General features: G+C 35.4%; 1 protein-coding gene across 1 annotated transcript; it reads right to left on the bottom strand.

Moving 5' to 3' along the window:
• Positions 1-17,942, bottom strand: SEL1L2 (SEL1L2 adaptor subunit of ERAD E3 ligase). Its single transcript, XM_015822375.1, has 17 exons — positions 17,935-17,942; positions 17,639-17,801; positions 14,148-14,201; positions 14,004-14,063; positions 13,834-13,915; positions 11,533-11,681; positions 10,096-10,152; positions 9,233-9,301; positions 8,970-9,044; positions 8,516-8,578; positions 8,167-8,254; positions 7,924-8,072; positions 6,156-6,321; positions 5,995-6,069; positions 3,291-3,460; positions 2,114-2,242; positions 1-120 (listed from the first exon to the last, which is right to left on the bottom strand). The coding sequence occupies exons 1-17, from the start codon at positions 17,940-17,942 to the stop codon at positions 1-3; spliced, it is 1,677 nt and encodes a 558-aa protein (XP_015677861.1).
• Between the last annotated feature and the right edge of the window lie 987 nt (positions 17,943-18,929).

The raw sequence follows: 18,929 nt of genomic DNA, 5'->3' as shown, positions 1-18,929 counted from the left end.
TCAGTTTGGCTGATTGGTCATTAAAAATATCACTAACGCAAACAGGAATATAATCATAAACAGATCCCAATGTACTTTTAACAAACTATCAAATGCTGTCAGTTTCCAGACTGCAGTAAGCTGTTGAAGAGAAGGAAAGAAAAACCTTTTATATATGTATACAAAAAGTGCTTCTTATGGATATCTTTTGTACTAAAGTCTTACTCCCCCCCCCCTTTGGCTACAAGAACTTTACTGATGCTGTGGAAACCTATCAAGATATATTTCTGACTGGTTAACTGGTTAAATGCAATATTTTGCTGAGAATATATATTCCCGCTGGCCTTAGTAAGTCTTCCTTTTGTGTAAATCATGTGAGGATTACAAAGTAATATCTTTCCAGAAGCATTTTAATACCTCCACAATGCCCTTGGCTGCACTGATTTAGATGTTCTAGAATTTATTCTTAACTTGCCTCCCAAAACTATTCGGTTGTAATATCTTTCTTTTTCTTTGCAAAGTATACTCATCTTTTCTTGCTTTCACTAAAACCCTGTTTGCCATTTCATATTTTTATTAAACTGTGGCAACTTTTTAGAGTTTTTCCTTGTTTTCTCTTTCAAGTGCCTGCCTCTCTTCCATTATTATGTATATAGCATAATAATGGAATAACTGTAATTTTTCATGCTGACTCTGCCCATCCCCTGAGCATTCTCATTTCAACTATATTCCAGCACTTTTGAAGTGCATCACCCTTTTACTTTGTATGCACCATCACCAACAGTTAGTGGCTGTTCCTTTCTGTGCTGCAAAAGAACTGTCACATCTTGGGCAGTAGGAAAGGACCTCTTGTGCAAGGCCTCCCCACCCACCAATTTCCAGGAGGGAAAGATCAATATACATAACAGATTGATGTATGGACCACTCCAGTGACTCCACAAATATATTTCTGTTACTGGCTTAGCATAATTTGTTAAACCATGCTTACGAATGTTGCACAATGCACTAGATAAATTATGGTCTACAAACCATAACAACAAATCTACGCATGAAACACAGATAGGAAATGTGTTAAAGACAATTTTTGCAATATGAATTTGACAATATTCTCTCCCCGTGTAATCATTTTTATATTCTGTGTAATTTGCCACTGATATTGACATCATCCTCTGTGCTTTCACGTACCAACCATCTTTCTTGAAGTTATTGCTTATGCCCGGAACAATCTCCATTTCTTTGTTTTCCTTTAACACCCTAAATTTATTTATTTATTAAAGGTGTTAATGAATTGTTAAAGCCTTGCTTGATCCTTCATGTGATCCCTTTCAGTTTAATCTAGTATAAATGCCAACTTCCTTGCTTGCCTATCTTTTATTGGGCATCTAACAGAAACAGTAAAGGCATCATTGCTTGTTGTTTTGACAACAATCTGACACATTGGCTTAACATTAAACAATAATGTCTAACAGTCTATCAACTCTTTATATGGTGAGTAATCTAATGTACTAGCAAGAGAGGCCATATTAATATTAAAAACTAGTATACATATTTCCTGAATGCGGTTCAGTGGTTTTTTTTTATTAGTAAACAATGAAATTCTGCTAGTATGAGTAGGTGTTAATACAGTAATCATACAGCCACAGCCATACAGATTTGGAATGCAGTTTTCTTGAGCTTTTGCTGTCCTAGTATACATAGGAAAGGTTTTCGCCTATCTGTAGGTTTCAGTTTGGTTTTTACACAGGTTCAACACAGCTGGTGGATGTTTGCATATATACCAAATACCTTTTTGAGATTATCTGCAGTTTTGTTATCTGCAGTGGTAATATTATTTGCAGTATATCTCAGTTTTGACATTTAACATTTAAAATAACCAGCTTCACTTGTTTAATAGCAACCTAGCTTTAAAAACCACACGTATTATAAATGTAAAGCAACAGCTGTTTCATAAAGAAAGTATTCTGGAACAGCTAAGTCTATTAGATCCGGACTTCAATGATCTGGACAGTCATTAAATGACATCAAAATATACAAAAAACAAACAGCTAAATCCAATATTTCTCTGGAGTTTTGATCTGACGATCATATAGCTAACATTATTAGAACAGACTGAGTTTATATAAATCAGACTTACATTGAGAAGTGGCAGATATGTAAGCACATGCATAGTCTCGAGTTTTACATATGCTAGGAACACTGGCATGACAGCATCTGGGGTGGTTTCAGCTGCCAAGTCATACCATCTTCTAGCTAAATGTATATCCTAAACATAAAAAATAATTTCTAAAAATAGCAATTTGCTTTGGTAAAATACAGCTATTGGAAACTGCCACTAATCTTAGTCAGGTTTACTTCTATATAGACATATGCATGTATTTTCTAGAAAGAACATAATTGTAGAACTTTTTTAGAGTCATTTTGCTTGAATGTTCTGAAGAGACAGTATTGGATATGAACCAAAGATCTTAAGATGTTTCATGTTGAAAATTATTAGACAGCAGAAGGTTCTAGTTATGAATCATTAATTACTTGGATTCTATCGTTATTTTCTAGACATGGCTTAGATAAAGAAATCAAGAGCCAAAGCCCTACAACTGATATTCTCATGTGTGTGATGGCTTTCCCATTGCTAATGTCCATTCTTTACAATCTCAGGACACAACATAGAGATTCCTGTCTGGGAGGGGAAAAAATGCTTCTGCACAGAATGAAACACTATACTCAGGCAACACATTTTAGGCATCATGAAAAAGCCTTGGATTGTAAGTCACTGTAGTGCCAGGAATGGGCTAAAATAACTTGTCCAAGTCTGGATATGATGCCTATTCACTTGCGGAGTAGGCTGTAAAATGTTGTGGGCTGGTCTTAAGCCTTTTCTCAACTAGCGCTCTTCCAAAATACTGGATATATTAGTCTATAGTTTCCATAATTCCCAGCTAACATGCCCAAAAAGCGCTGGGTGAAAATGATGGAGATCAGAGTTCAATACGTTAGTGGGGGAAGGGTTTTTCTGAATTTTCAGTTCTCCATGACAAAATAAAACTAATTTGTACTGTACAATCTACTAATTTGAATTTTATAACTGAAGTAGCAGATGTCATGGTCCACTTATTTCTTAATGCTTTACATGTTCTTTAGTCAACAACATTTACATTAACATTTAACTTAGAAAAATAGCCATTTGGTTTTCAACTGATTAAAGCTCATCCTATTGCATTAGAAATTGTTTTGTTTTGTATTAGTTAACTAGAATGTTTACAATAAATATTAACATTAGTGTTTGAAACAACCGCATGGCTAAATTACTTTACCTGGGAAACACCTAAACCATGTTCATGCATGTATGCCAGATTGAACATGGCTTCAGCGTTGAGTTGAGTTGCAGCAAGAGTATAATAAGTTACTGCTAAAGCATAATCTTTTGTTGTTCCAAAGCCATAGAAGTAATAATCTCCAATTTTAACTCTGGCAAATTCATTACCTGTAAAACAAATACATGGAAGGGATAAAGCTCGTGGTGGAGGTGGTGGTGATGATGATTTTATTGTGTATCCTACACATTGTCTATAGTCTTGAAATGATGACAATAAGCTTTTCAGAATCATAATTTTCCACTATCTTTTGAAGAATCTTGGGAAAGTACAAACATATATCCTACATGGGTATTTTAAAGTATTTATATTCTACCTTTCTATCTACAGGGGGTTTGAAGACAGCTAAAGACATACAACAAACACTTAAAATATAAAACAGTGAATATCTTCATAATTATCCCTAAGAGCTTGTGTAAAGAAACAAAAAAGGGGACTGAGTCTATTTCCTGGCTATCAGTGTATTTCATGGTTTGGAAGCAACTTAGGAAGAGGTTCTCTGCAATGTGCCAACAAAGAGGCCTCAGAATCAGAAGGTGAGAACCAGTTTAAGGTTGCCTGCTGATCTTATAATCTTAATGGTTTCTTATCAAGATGGACTTTTTGATAGGGAGTAGAATTGACTTACTGTCTCTCCTTGTATAAAATTCAATTCCATTTAAATCCGTAAAGTCCTCAAACATCTTATTTGATTTCTGAAAATGTTAGGCATTCCATAATAAAACTTTCAAAGCAGCTGACGGCAGAGTAATTAAATTATATTTATGTTGTAAACTTTCAACAGAATTTGCCATTACATGAAAAATAATCTATTTCATAAAGTTCAACTATTTTAAATCTATACGATAGTTTTGATCAGTAACTAGATAGAATTCAACTCATTTATGTAAAGGAGACCATCTTTTACCATTTGCAATTCACAGAATCTACATTGAGTGGACAGGAGATTTTATCTATTTTATAAAGAGAAATTATTCAATTGTTATCATCCAGCATTACTCTATTTTATGATCAAACTCTAAAGCAATATTATTAATATAAAACCTATTAGCCAGAGAACATTGGTAAAACGTTCTAGTCCTTTAGGGGGGGAAAATGAACTCTGACTCTCTCTCTGGTAATAGAAATGTAATGGGTTCCTTACTTTGAGCTGGACATCTCTTGATTACATGGAAATAACCATGAAATCTCTTGGCAATAATGTGGAAGTGGTTTACCATCTCCTTCTTCCAAGCAGGCTATAAATTAAGTCTAAGAGAGTTTGGCAGGTTGATAGCACTTGTCTGCTTAACTTCTACAAAATCTAGTCACCATCAGGGCACAGAAAAGGAAGAGGCATACTGTAGTTGCTGTACTTGAGCAGGAATTAAAGGTACATAGCTAAGTATTCACTCTCCCATGAGTTTATTTCTGTGCTCTGAACACTCACAAAGAGGCAGGTCAAGGAACTGAACAAACAACTTTCTTTAACAAACAAAACATTCTTTTTTTCTGACAGAATGAAATGACTTGCATGAAATAACAATAAAGTAAAGCAATTTAAAGCTTTTAAGGCTATCTTCTCCATACTAAAAATAAAATGGGAAGCAATAAGAAAGTCATTAAGCGAAAATTGACTGGTACTGTGTTTTTTTCCTCCTGAACTGATTTCAACCGTTGGTTAAAATGGTATAAACATGAAAATAGGCCAAACAAAAACAAACAAAAAGAAGCAAAGAACAAACCCCAAATAGGTATATTGTTGGTTTTTAATACTGTCTTCTTTTTCTTCTTGCTGGATTTTGTTTTCATTTAATTGTTATCTGTAAGCAGCCTAGACTCACTACAGAGTTGGGCAGACTCAAAATAGAAACAGACAAACATAACATTTAATATAAAATGAGTGTCTAAGAAAATGCCATCTTAATATTTTAGTGTTGTCTGCATATTCTGTATCCAAAATACTACATGTTTCTTTGGGATGGTTTTACATAATAACATAACTAACATAAGAGTACAAAAGATGAATAGGGAACTGGAGGCTAAAACATATAAAGAACGGTTGTTGGAATTGTATATATCTAGTTTGATGAAAAAAGGGACAAGGGGTGACAGGATAGCAGTATTCCAATATCTCAGGGGTTGCCACAAAGAAGAGGGAGTCAAGCTATTCTCCAAAGCATCTGAAGGCAGGACAAGAAGCAATGGGTGGAAACTAATCAAGGAGAGAAGCAACCTAGAACTAAGAAGAAATTTCCTGACAGAACAATTGATCAGTGGAACAATCTGCCTCCAGAAATGAATGCTCACTGGAGGTTTTAAAGAAGAGATTGGACAACCATTTGTCTGAAATGGTATAGGGCAGGGGTAGTCAACCTTGGCTCTTTTATGACGCGTGGACTTCAATTCCCAGAATTCCTGAGCCAGCTTAGCTGGCTCAGGAATTCTGGGAGTTGAAGTCCACGCGTCATAAAAGAGCCAAGGTTGACTACCCCTGGTATAGGGTTTCCTGCCTGAGCAGGGGGTTGGACTAGAAGACCTCCAAGTCTTCTAGTCCAACTCTGTTATTCTGTATTCTGTAATCGTTTCTTGCTACTTAGCTGTAAAAGCACAAAGAGAGGAAATTATGTTAATAAAACAAGATTGCTTTTAACTCTGTTCATACCTTGACTTGCAGCTTGCTTCCATAAGAGAAGAGCCAATGGGTACACTTGATTTTTATGTAGAAGTTTAACTTTTTCTGTAACAAAATTGTGGCATCACACATCTTAAGGCAGTCCATCTATTGCAGAATGCAAGGATGAGCTTAATAGGATTTTCCCTTACCAGATTCCATGATGTAAGCTGAATTAACCTGAGCTTCTTCATAGCCCATTTCAGCTAGAAAGGCATATTGAACAAGAGATGAGTCCATATTACCAGACTGGTAAGCAAAGTATGCTGTCCGGAACATTTCTGACCATTCTCCTAGCTCACATACAGTTTTATAAAGCTGAGGAGCACAAAGAAAGCTATTAAAAACCAGCAAATAATGATTGGAGTATTTGGTATCTCCTGTTTTGATTAACAAATTTCATGTTTATGTACTACCTTTCTTGAGATCAAATAAAAGGTATACACCCCACTTTACAAATAGTTATACTGGAAAAAAGAGTGATGATCTATTGGAAGTGATACACTGGAAGTGTAGATTTGAGTGAAGGTGTCTCTGTGTCAGTCCTTCAAGGTAGTTCAGACAAGAAGAACCAACCATGAGTATAGGATATTAACATTATCTTTATTGTAAGGTAATGTTGCAAGTCTGAAAGCACCCCTCCTCTCTCCCTCACGTTTAGTCTTTCAAAAACTAGGGAAGGGTCCCTTCTGAGATGCTTTCTCCATCCCCATCTCTATTTCAGATTCAGATTTTGTTTATCAGGTCATCAGATCGGTTCTTCCTATCTCCCAAATTCATTCGAACGTACAATTACATTCTGATCCAAGAACAGCCCTCTCATCACTACACAGCACTGAAAAACTAAAGTTAAAAAAGGCTTGCTTTTGATACCAAGCCGTGGTGGTGCAGTGGTTAGAATGCAGTACTGCAGGCTAACTCGCTGCTCACTCCAGGAGTTTGATTATGAACGGTTCAAGATTGACTCAGCCTTCCATCCTTCCGAAGTCGGTAAAGTGAGGACCCGGACTGTTGGGGGGGCAATATGCTGACTCTGTAAACCACTTAGAAAAGGCTGTAAAGCATCTGTGAAGTGGTATATAAGTCTAAGTGCTATTTCTATAGTTAGTTTTATATTAGCTACTTTTTAAAAAATACTAAAAATATTATGTAATATATAATAGAATAAATTATGACTAACACAGATCAATAAAAGTTCAATACAACTAAGCCCCCCAAAACATGACTATACAACTTAAGATGACTATACAACTTAAGCAGAATTACACCATAGTGGCTTTAAAAAGGAAGAGTCATCTTCCAGGTAGTGAGTGATCAACCGTTATCTGTTCTCAGGAAAGGGGAAAAAATATGTCACTGCATGAACTGAATGTTACTCTTCAAAAGAAAAACTACAAGTACTGCCAATAGATATTCTCTCAAATAATATTTCAGTCCAGTAGTAGAACCTTCCCACTCTCAAATGAGAATTATGGAGGTGATGAAACAGCTTAAAAATAGATGTCCCTTCCTATAGTACGCCTATAAAGGAGATCTGTGCAAGTTGGAGGTCACCTAATGGGACTTATTTTCAAATGTAAATATCTTTATCCTGATTTCTGTAGTCTTTGGTGTTCCTGCTCCTGAACAGTAGATTAGATACCATAGAACAATTCAAGACAGAACATTTCAGGGTTAAATTTGGAAGGAAGGGTTCTCCCTACATCCACAAGCATCTTCCAGCTATTTGGATCCTGTTACAATAATCTCATTTTGTTGAATGGTGTTTATTCAAATAATCGTATGTGGGTGAGATCCCTCTCCCCTCCCTCCAATACCAACTGATACAGGACAGTAAGAGGATAATATGACAATAGCTGTTGATTCAATTACTTGTAAGGATATTGTGATTATCTTAAACAGATGGTTGCAGCTACTTACTTCCACTGCATTTTGACATGATTTAAACACTCCAGTTCCTTCAGCATACATCTGAGCCAAATAGTATATTGCAAGGAGATGGTCATTTTCAAATGCCAAGTAAAAATATTTGTAGGCAAGTTTAAAATCTCTTCTCACTCCTAAACCATCTGAAACAAAGTTTAATTTGGGAGTTTTGGATTTTCAGTAGGAAAGAGGGAGGGAGGGAGGAAAGAAGGAAGGAAGGAAGGATTTAGGACTTACTATAATACATGACTCCTAGCTGAAATTGGGCATTGTCATATCCTTTCTCAGCTGCTTTTTGAAAGTACCGAAAAGCTTCAGTGTAATTCTGAAAAGTAAATAAACTTTGATGATTCAAAGCAGAGTTGTAATTCTTCTCTAGTTTTTTATTGCTTCATCAAGGCCTCAAAAATTATTTAATGCTAAATTATTAGAAAACAGGATTCAATCCTACATTCAAAGTCTGCACATGCTGACAGTTTTTGAACTCTTTGGGGATATTACCCTACATTAGATTGAACTTTTCCCCCCATGATTTTACTCATTAATATGTAGGATATGAAAAAGGCCTAATGAAATTAAGACTTACCAGTGGGACACCTCTCCCTTTTAAATAAAGAATACCAAGCCCCCAGAGTCCAACAGAATTACCCTAAAGAATATGAGAGATAGTTCCATTTAGACATATCAGTAATCTTCATCAATAAAACTGACAAGTACTAAGTGATGGTTCATATTTCTACCTTCCACAATATTTGCCTTGATGAATATCGATCCATTTCTGGTCCAAAAGCATCAGATTTAATCTCAGTATTATTGTTATCCATATGTATTATGTATGTCCTATATGATTATTGGTATGGTATTATATGTTCAACTGTGTGCTCATTGTGTCAGTACAGAAGTGCTACACTTACATACAATTCCATATTTCTCTTTCTTACTATGCAAGACTCCCTAGCTAAATTAAATAAACATTTCCACAAGTTCCTTGAAATCCATGCAAAGTCCAAGCAAAAAATATTTTAAAATTAGTACATTACCTTTTCTGCTGCCTTGGTGAAGAACTTCAAAGCAGTAACATTATTCTGAGTCACAGTATTTCCATATAAATACATCTGCATATATTAAAAGGACACAGTTTAGCTGATGGATATATAATACCTTAGTGAAAATTCCCGAAGAAACTGTTATGCGCTGTTCCTTTTTTTCCCCCTCTGTATTTTGTAGCTGACCTAGTTTTATTTACAGGAAGGAATAGAAAATAATATGAGCCCAAAGTGATCTCAGGAAACAAAATATGTACCTTTCCAATGAATGCCATCCCAGCTGCATTCCCTGCATTTGCTGCTTTTAGGAAGTAGTAGAAAGCTTTCTGATGAAAAATAGCAAGGAAAAGTTAGCATTTCTATAACAATGTACTTTCTAATTTGGGCTTTTAGGATTTTTTAATTATTATTTCATATACAAAGGGAAAGAGAAAAAAGGGGGAATGAGAAATTAAAAGAAAAAATTAAAAAAGTTCTTGAAAACAATGTATCTTCTCTGGCAGTGGTTTTTAATTGTTTATCAAAAAGTACTGCAAGATCAGAATAATCCCACACTGATTCTAAAACTGACAATACTGTAATTCAGTGGCTTCAGATTTTGCTAATGCACTTGGATCTGTTCGTGAAATTAAGAAAGTTAGGATTTGGTTCTGAGATTATTATTTTTTTTCTCTCCCAATTTTAGGAAATCCAGTTTTCTTTTGAAAAACTCAACTTGAAACGTGATGGGAAAGTAAAAGCCCAATGTTTCCTAGCATTTAAATCTGAGGTGGGATCCAAAAGAGAAGTTAAGCTTTATTCTGCTCAGATAATGCTGATGAAATTCCCACATTGCCATCATTTCTCACGTTGCTATTGTACTTCATTTGAAAAAAAATAGCATCAACCTTTCAACTGCATTTGGAACATACAAGAATTTAAAAGAACCTGTATACATGTTTGCTGCATTTTAACTACTACCCATTAAAAATGGGTAACCAGGATAGCCTTTAGATGGGAGTTCTTGGAGTTTTAATGTATCATTAGGATACTGGGATTAAAAAAAGCATATTTTTAAACATATTGAAAATTGAGAATTGTGCATATTAATGAATGTTAATGGAAATCTGAATATACATACAGCATGGTCTTTTTCTAGTCCTTTTCTTCCCTTAAAATGCAGCTCTCCAAGATACATCTGGGAAAAATGAATTGTTGGTGTGTAAAGTGAATAAACTACATCAAATGGCAAAAGAATAAGATCTTGGAGAACTGTATGGAAATATGGTATCTCCATAACAATTATATCCTGCAATTATACTAAGTAATCTCTTCATGGATCATTACCTTGTAAAATTTGAAGGGCTTTACATAGTCCAATGACATTATGAAGTACATAAGTAGAAAGGCTTACTCCGGGGGAAAAAATACCTATAATGGGCAGGTCACAGACAAAGTATCAGGTTAAATATGCTCCCCTGAGAAGCAAATATCAATTCACTTCAGTTTATTGCCAAGACAGCCAAATGGATATTTACAATCAGGATATAATTCTGAATAAATGGAGTGGCCATCATAACTAGCATATGAGTGTTAAAGATAATGTCCAGACACAAGCCCTAAAGAAAAAAAACCTCATGGAAAAATGAAGAAACAAAAAAGAATTATCACAAAAAAGAAACCAAAAGCACTACTATGTATGAAAGTATGCTCCCCCAAACCTGGAAAGTTAAATGTGCTATAGAAAACACTGTTAATCATAAAGCTGCAGAGATTGATGAAATATCAGCAGAATTGTTTAAAGTCTTGCAAAATGTTATTGTTAACTAGGCAGATTTTCGCATGGGAAAATCAGAGCTGGTTTTGCTTCTTCAGTTTTGAGATGTGTACTCAATAAAGATTTATCTTTTATGGCATTTCAAAGCCTTGAAGACTCCTTGATTTTGAGTTCGTCAATCAGACAGTTGACATAAGGACAGTGTTGAGCAGCAATTCTATTTCAGATGATGTTTTTCCATACTGCTTCAGATCGTCCATGTAAAGGAGGGATAGTCTGGCAGATGTTTTTGATGTTTGATAGCCATGGCCTGATTTATTCAGTAGTGTTGAAAGAGGAATCAGTGGAATGACAAATAGTAGAAGTGATAGTGAATCTCCTTGAAATATTCCTCTCTTGATATTAACCTCTCCCAGTCTCTCACCATTGACCTGCAACTTGTGATCAGTCTGTGCCATCTTCTTGCAGCAGTTAACTAGGTAGTCACTGTTTCTTCAGCTTCTTTGCATAGGCAGCACTTATTGTTGCTGTCTTCTTAATTCTGGGTTTGTATGTATTTTTGTTTATTATTATTATTATTATTATTATTATTATTATTATTATTATTATTATTATTATTATTATTATTATTATTATTATTATTATTACTGTTGTTGTTGTTGTATCTGTCTGTCTGTCTGTATTGTGCAAACCCAGCCCATTAGATTAATTGTGAATTCAGAAAGTGGGTTAATGCCAAAACCAAGTTAAGATCTTATGTGAAGCAAGCCAGGAGGAAGAAATTTAGGAAAATTCTCTTACCTGTATTTGTGTGTTTCCTCTTTCAGCCAAAAACTTAAAGTATTGATATAAATCCCAGTCTAAGAATTCTTCATTAAGCTCTTCTGATCTTTCCATCAGTCTCACTCTTTCAACTGGTATGTCTTCATTTTTTTCTAATTCATTAGCTACTATTGATAACAATAATAATAACTTACATTATCAAAACAGCTACTGTAGTTTATAAGATTTAAACACTACAAAATCATCCTTCAGGTGATAGAGAAAACGAACAACTGTTATAGATTTAGTAAAACAAATGGCAGAGACAAAATAGACAACATTTTGGAAATCAGGTGCTTTTTTATCAGCTGCAATACAATAGATGCAGTGGAAGATATTATATCACACATTTAATTCCAAGTAGATTAGCACAAATAGCCTAGAGTTATTCATCAAAATATTGGATGGGTTGCAATCAGAAAAGAATATGTGGTGGAAGTTGAAAGGGGATGCCATATTGGAAGACAATATTCAAAGAATTATAACTAAACAAAAAGTAGAGTATGTGCCACAATTACATATTTTTGAGGGTGATGATTTAAAGTAAACAAAAATGTCCAGTTGCTTGATAGTGAAATGGGTAGAGAAGAAAGAAAGAAAGAAATAAATTATATTCTTATTCCAGCTGCAAAATTGAGAATTTCTGAATAACCTATCATTGGATAATTAGCTGGCAAAAAAATTGCTTTTATGGAAAAAGTGACTAGTAAAACCTGAATACTGACTATGGAAGGGGATGAATCACATTTTAGTCAAATCTGGAAAGATTATATAAATTAGGATTTCTATTAATAAATTGAGTGCTATGTATGTTTCTGCTGTTATCTTGTTGTCTTTTCTTCCTTTATTTATTTATTTGAATTTATTGCAGAATATTAAAAGAGTATGCAAAATATAATATTATATTTAAAATACTAAAAATATTTTTTTAAAGAAAATGGAAGGTGTATGACTGGAAAATGAGTACTGTGATCCTAAACATTTGCCCACCAAAACATGCAAGCAAAATGGAGTTAAATCAAAAATTATCCAGAGTGGATTTAAAAAATATCTATTCACATTGAGGGGAAAGGAAGATGATATTCTAACACCATTACATGAAATTCCACTGATGCAATCTTTTCTTTTTTTTAAAAATGCTCCAGGTAGTCAAAGCCAAGTGGCTCCTTGATATGAAAAAAAAAAATATTTATTTTATCTGTTTTATCTATTTACATTATTTTGCATTGCTTGTCACATAGTTTGCACAAGAACTGATATAATAATACAATTTCTTTAGTACTTTTTATGTTTTCTGTTATGGAAATGCTTATATAGATTGACATTCATGTCTCAGTAGAAAAAGCTATATACACAATGGCAGGATTCAAATCACATCTCTTTTCCTTTATTCCCTGCTGCTTGGCCTGTTACCTTAGTTTCTCCATTCAGAGAGTAAACAGTGAACTGGCTACCTTGGTAGAAAGCAAATTTCTTTTTTTCACCTCTAACCTTGAGCAGGAGATTGTTTGGGACAATTTTGTGGCTCAGTTGAGTTTCTACCCATTTCAGCAAGCAGGAGGGGAAGGGCCACATCAACAATACACTGGTCAATACAGTTTTGATTTGGTTATTACTTCTCAGTTAATGCACTGCTTTCAACAAATGCCCACACATTTTTCATTAACTGTCACATTTTTCATTAACTGTTTGGCAGAACAGAGGGATCCATCATTATAATGAGCACCTCAGGACTGTAATATTGGGTGTGTCCAGATGTAGAACCTCAAATTGTAGCCTTTGTTTTGAAGGCAAGCTTCATGTTCCTAGATTCCTACCAAAAAAGCAAAGTCATAGGTAGCGGGGTTCATATATCTGAAAACACAAGATATTCATGCTATAATGTGGAGGAAGGTTTCTGCCCTCTGCACATTCAGAGAACCAACGGATTGTGTACCAGGACCCCTAAATTCTATTTACGGGTTTTAGGGACTGAGGTTTATGTAGATTACTGTTGTGCACTTAGTAGAATCTTTTTAGTTTTTGGAGAAGTTTTTTTTTAACTGCTCTGCTCAAGGACATTTCAGAAGTAAGAATCTTTTCATTTTTCTTTGTGCACTTATGACTGCCTTTAAGCACTACTTTGTATTCCAAATAAATGGATCCTAATGTTTTTTTGAGAATTTTCCCCTTTTATATTGTGTAAAGTGAGGAATTCCCCCCCCCCATTTTTTCTATAAAGGTCTTAAACTACTATACATTTTAAATCAACTGTACATTCAACATACTAAGAGCACTCACCAAACTTTGCAACTTTCTTATAATTAGTTAATGCTGCGTCACAATTCTTTGGGACATTGATTCCTAACCAGTAACGATAACCCTAAAAAAAGAAAAGAAAAATCAAAATGATTTTCCTTATTATTTAGGAATTTAGAACCCGAAATAATTGAAACATATGTTTTACAAACCATGATCATCCGAGATTCAAGATTTCCTCCAATACTAGCAAATGTGTAATATACGAGTGCCTAAGGAAAAAAAAAATCATGCTAGAAATATATTTTGAATGCCATTTTAGACCAGATTTAACAGACCAAAGTGTTTCTTTTTACCTTTGCCTGATTATGTTCGACTCCTATTCCATATGATGACAAGAATCCTAATACCTAGAGAACCAAAAGAGCAACAACAAAAAGTCTCTTTACCAACTTAACAAAATTTGTTAAATTAAAATCTTTATGATAAAGTTACCTTGATGTGGTTTTATCAAAATTTCCTGCAATGATTAGCTTCGATTTACTCCTGAATAAAGAACGAATTGGCATATTTACCTTAACTTACTATGGTGAGATTTAGGGAAGGTCTTTGCACAGTAAAACTCTATTATATTATTTCTGTCCAAACGCTTCTCCATTCAAGTGATTTTACTATAAATTCTGGGGTCCTGAAAACTACACAAATGTTTGAAGCTGAAATTACTTGGTCTTCCTGTTGATAAGGAATAATATTACAGTGATCCTGGGCACACAACCATTTGTATTTGTAACTGTGTAGACTGCTCCATATTTCATGCAGTAGCACTAAATAGCTGGATAGCATCCTACTAAGAGTGCCGGATCAATGCAGAAGATAGCCCTCTAAGTAAAATGAATGAATGAATGAATGAATGAATGAATGAATGAACGAACGAGCGAACGAACGAACGAATGTTCATCTGTGCTAATTTCTCATTGACAATTACTCTGTGAAAAGCAACTGGTTTGCAGAGGAAGAGGAGGTTTCATAAGGAGGCCAATGAGATCACATTTCCTTTTTAAAGTTGATCAGGGAAAGAATAAGCAATTTGCCCACCACTACTTGGGATCAGGTGTATCCAAATTTCTCTGGTGTCCTAATTTATATCATGTTGAATCTGAAAGAGGAGACAACCTGCTCAATAATATATGAAGGATAAACTAAGAAAAGTAAGAATAGCTTTGCCAGTTGAAGAGGAAGCTAAAGAAAACCATACAAATAGTAATTGAATAGAAGAATAGAATAAAAACGTTATGGTCACTTTAAATGTACACTAATCAGCATACATTAAAATGAAATTTCATTGCATTCAGCTCTCAAAAAATACCTTTATGCATATACCTCTCACACACATATGACACAGAGAAACATCACAATCTATTTCGAATGTATACATATGCATGGCAAAATAAAAGAATACTGGGAATTTACAAGACGGATGGCATAAGGAACAAAGCTGTTACAGAATCTAGTAGTTCTGCAATAAATACTTCAAAACCTCCTCCCAGAGGAGAGCAACAAAAACAGACTGTGAAGTGTGTGTGGGGGGGTCTCTAACAATGCTTTGAGCTGTACGTACAAGCAGTATCCTGAATAATGAATAAAATAATTTTGCTACAGACAAAAAATGTAAGAAAATTAGTAGGCATAAGGTCTTCCCCTACCCATAAAGCCAACGAAATAAATACTTCTTTTTCAGCACAAAAATCTGGCAAAAAATCCTGTTTTTCTCATTCCAGAGCTCATGACTTGGAATCATGGATGTTACATGAAAACAGTTTCCAATTGGGTGTTCAGGAAACAGTTTGAGCATGGGACCAATTATCTAGAGAGGCAGTGGATTCTCCTTCCCTGTAGATGTTCTAGAGTAGTGATGGCAAATCTTTTAGAGACCGAGTGCCCAAACTGCAACCCAAAACCCACTTATGTATCATCGGGTGCCAGGTGGGCATGACCCATTGGGTGGGTGTGGCCAATTAGATGGGTGTGGCCCATTGGGTAGGCGTGGCTGCGGTGGTAATGGCAGACTGTGTGGGACTAAAAAGTTCAATCAATCAATTTCAACTTTGCGAGATTTTTTTTTCCCATGAGAAGTTGAAATTGATTGATTGATTGATTGAATCTTTTTTTTCTTTTGCACAGGGAGCCGGAGGCCTAAAGGGAAAAGGTTTTATAAAACGCAGCTGAAGGCCTAGGACTGGAACGACGACGCGCGTGCCCAAAGAGAGGGCTCTGCGTGCCACCTGTGGCACACGTGCCATAGGTTCGCCAACACGGTTCTAGTGGAAGCTAAACAGAAATCTCTGGGATTATTTATTGATTGAAATTGTATAGCTGCCCATCTCAACTATGTAATTCTAGATAGTGCACAATAAACAAACAAACAAACACAATATATAAAACATTACAAGGTTCCAAGGTTCCCAAAAAGCTCTCTCATAATGATTATCCCATACATGTAGAGCTCAGTTAACAGCCTGGCCCCAATGTCTGATTGAAAAGCTGGATCCAAGGCTTTCCAGAAAGCTAACAGGATTGCTGCCATCTAGATCTCAGGGGAATATTGTTCAATAGGACAAGCACATAATAGAGGAATCCATGCTTCCAGGGTCCCACTAAATGATATGGTTTCATAGAAGAAATCCAGTGCAAGCTCATCCTGACACCACTTGGATAGGGCAGCCATGTTGCTTTCCATAGTCCAACCTATCTTTTCAACCATCATGCCAAAACCAACCACACTCCCCTTTCCAAACTCTATTGCTTCCTACAACCACCCTGCGGATGGAAGGCAGCATTCTGGTAAATCAGTCACACCATCTCCAACCCTATTAGAAAGCACATTCCCAGAGGATCTTAAATCCAGTTTTTAACCTTATTAAAGTTCACCCTTGTTAACTTGACCATAACTCCACTACAATTTTCCTTTGCTGTTGTTACTGCCAACCCTTGCAGCAATGCCTATCACGTTCTACTCCTCTCTCGCTGCCATTGTTACTGATGTCATTCCAGCACCAGCTGGAAGTTGTTATTGGCAGTGGGCTCCGCACTCCTCCACTCCCAATCCTACTCCACAATTGCTACTAATCCACCTGTGTGCTATTCCTTGCCAACCCTCCAATGACATCTCCAGCAATGGTGGCAATGGTAGCCACCATGACTGGCTGTTGCTGCTGCCACTCCAAACCCAGACAGCCATCCTTTAGCAATGGTTACTACTGTATCAGAGTTGTTGTCACTACCCCCATTGCTCCAGATTGAAAGCTCCACTTCTCTCATCATGCAACTGTCTGCAGGTCAAATAACTTTCTCTACTGCTTTTGTAGTCTTACCAAAATAGTAGTCTTCCAGGTCAACTCCACTTTCCAGCTTTCTCCAACCCTATATCCACTACCATGCAACCCTCCATCCCTCTCAGATCTATGCAACCTGAATTATATTCCTTCTCCAGTCCTCTATCCTCACACATAAATTGAACACCACCTTCTCTGATATCATTTTGAAAAAAATGTAAAGCTGGCCTTTTAACATTCTTATAAATGTACATTCCAGCTATATACTGTCTTCAGAGAATTCAGGCTTAAGTCTTACTCTATCTTTTTGATCAGTCAATAAATTTGTGGGTATATTTTATGCATATATGCAAAAATTCTTGTAAAATTAGTCAGCTGAATTCATTATTTACTTACCCCCTAGTTGAGATCTCTTTGTTCCATGTACATACACTTATTTCCTTTCAATTATTAATTATTCATTTTAAACTGAGTAGTAATTATTTAAAGCTGCAGTTAATTAAAGAAACACATACAGTCTGGCTTCTATGGGACCCTTCTTCAGCTAAAAGCTTATACAGTGATACAGCTGCTTTTACGTTTTGAGGACCATTATATCCAAAGAGCATATCAGCTGCCAGTTGTTCCATAATTCTTTGGCTTTCTTTTTCTTCTGCTTCAAGACGACGTCGGTGGTTTCTGTTTTAAAAAAAAAGACACATTTCAGACTTAGTCATGTTGGTCTCTCCCATATATGTAAATATGAAAAAGTAGCTGCAATGTGAAGTTCCCACCTCTTGATGCATACTAACTGGGTCAATTAAAAATTTACCGTCTCATTTAGAATTTGATGATGGTCAACTTTGTGCACGATGAGCCAGTTTGACCACTGAGGAAAGTGCAAAAAACAGATGTAGAGAAGTGTCTTCATCTCAACAGTCCCTGGGTCTGTTTCTGCCTAGCTTATCATTAATTAGATAAATCTGTATTTAAGAGGCAAAGGAAATTTGCACTGTCTGTCTGTCTCTCATAATTCCATCTCTTTAAGATGTAGATTGGATAGAAGCAAGTTTATGAACTTTTTGTTCAAAAACTTTCTGTCTTCATATATATATTTTTAAATTTATATTTACTTTCATTATAATCATTGATAGCTGGTCTAATCCACATATGACATTTAAAACATCTACATTAGGACCATTTTCTCTTTTTAATGGGATGTTCTGCTACTTAGTTAGTATTTAATGCTGTTGGAGAAGGAATAGTTGTGAAGTTGCTGGAAGATTATTAGGTTGAGAGAGATAAAAAAAGTTTAATGACAAGTATGGATAAGATAAGAGCCTGGAAAGACTCAGATTTATAGCTCCTACTTTTGTGTTCAGAGTCTGATTATTATGGAGAAAATACTTAGGTTAAACTGCTAATTTAAAATATGGAGAAATGTGAGAATATGGAGAAGTGCCATATAAAAAAAGATAAGAGGAAAAAATCAAATCCAACAGCCCAGAGAGAGAGGGAGGGAGGGAGAGAGGGAGGGATTTAATGACTAGAATGGATAAGATAAAAGCCTGGAAAGACTTAGTTTTATAGCTCCTAATTGTGGGTTCAGAGGCTGATTATTGTGGAAAAAATACTTAGGTTAAACTTTGAGAAAACGTCTGCTAATTTAGAATATGGAGAAATGTCATAGAAGAAAAGTAAGAGGAAAAAAAGTCACACAGGACTAAGCCAAAACCAGGATAGAATAGAATAAATAGAGTGCTTCCTCTTGAAGGTAGAATATGTACTAAATATTAAGGTGACCAACCGTCCTCCTTTAGGGAGGAC

Source organism: Protobothrops mucrosquamatus, unplaced genomic scaffold (genome assembly GCF_001527695.2).
Source record: "Protobothrops mucrosquamatus isolate PMUCROS unplaced genomic scaffold, P.Mucros_1.0 scaffold_174, whole genome shotgun sequence".
NCBI lineage: Eukaryota > Metazoa > Chordata > Lepidosauria > Squamata > Viperidae > Protobothrops > Protobothrops mucrosquamatus.
The sequence above is the reverse complement of the archived record's forward strand: the minus strand, read 5'-3'. Positions and strand labels throughout refer to the sequence as shown.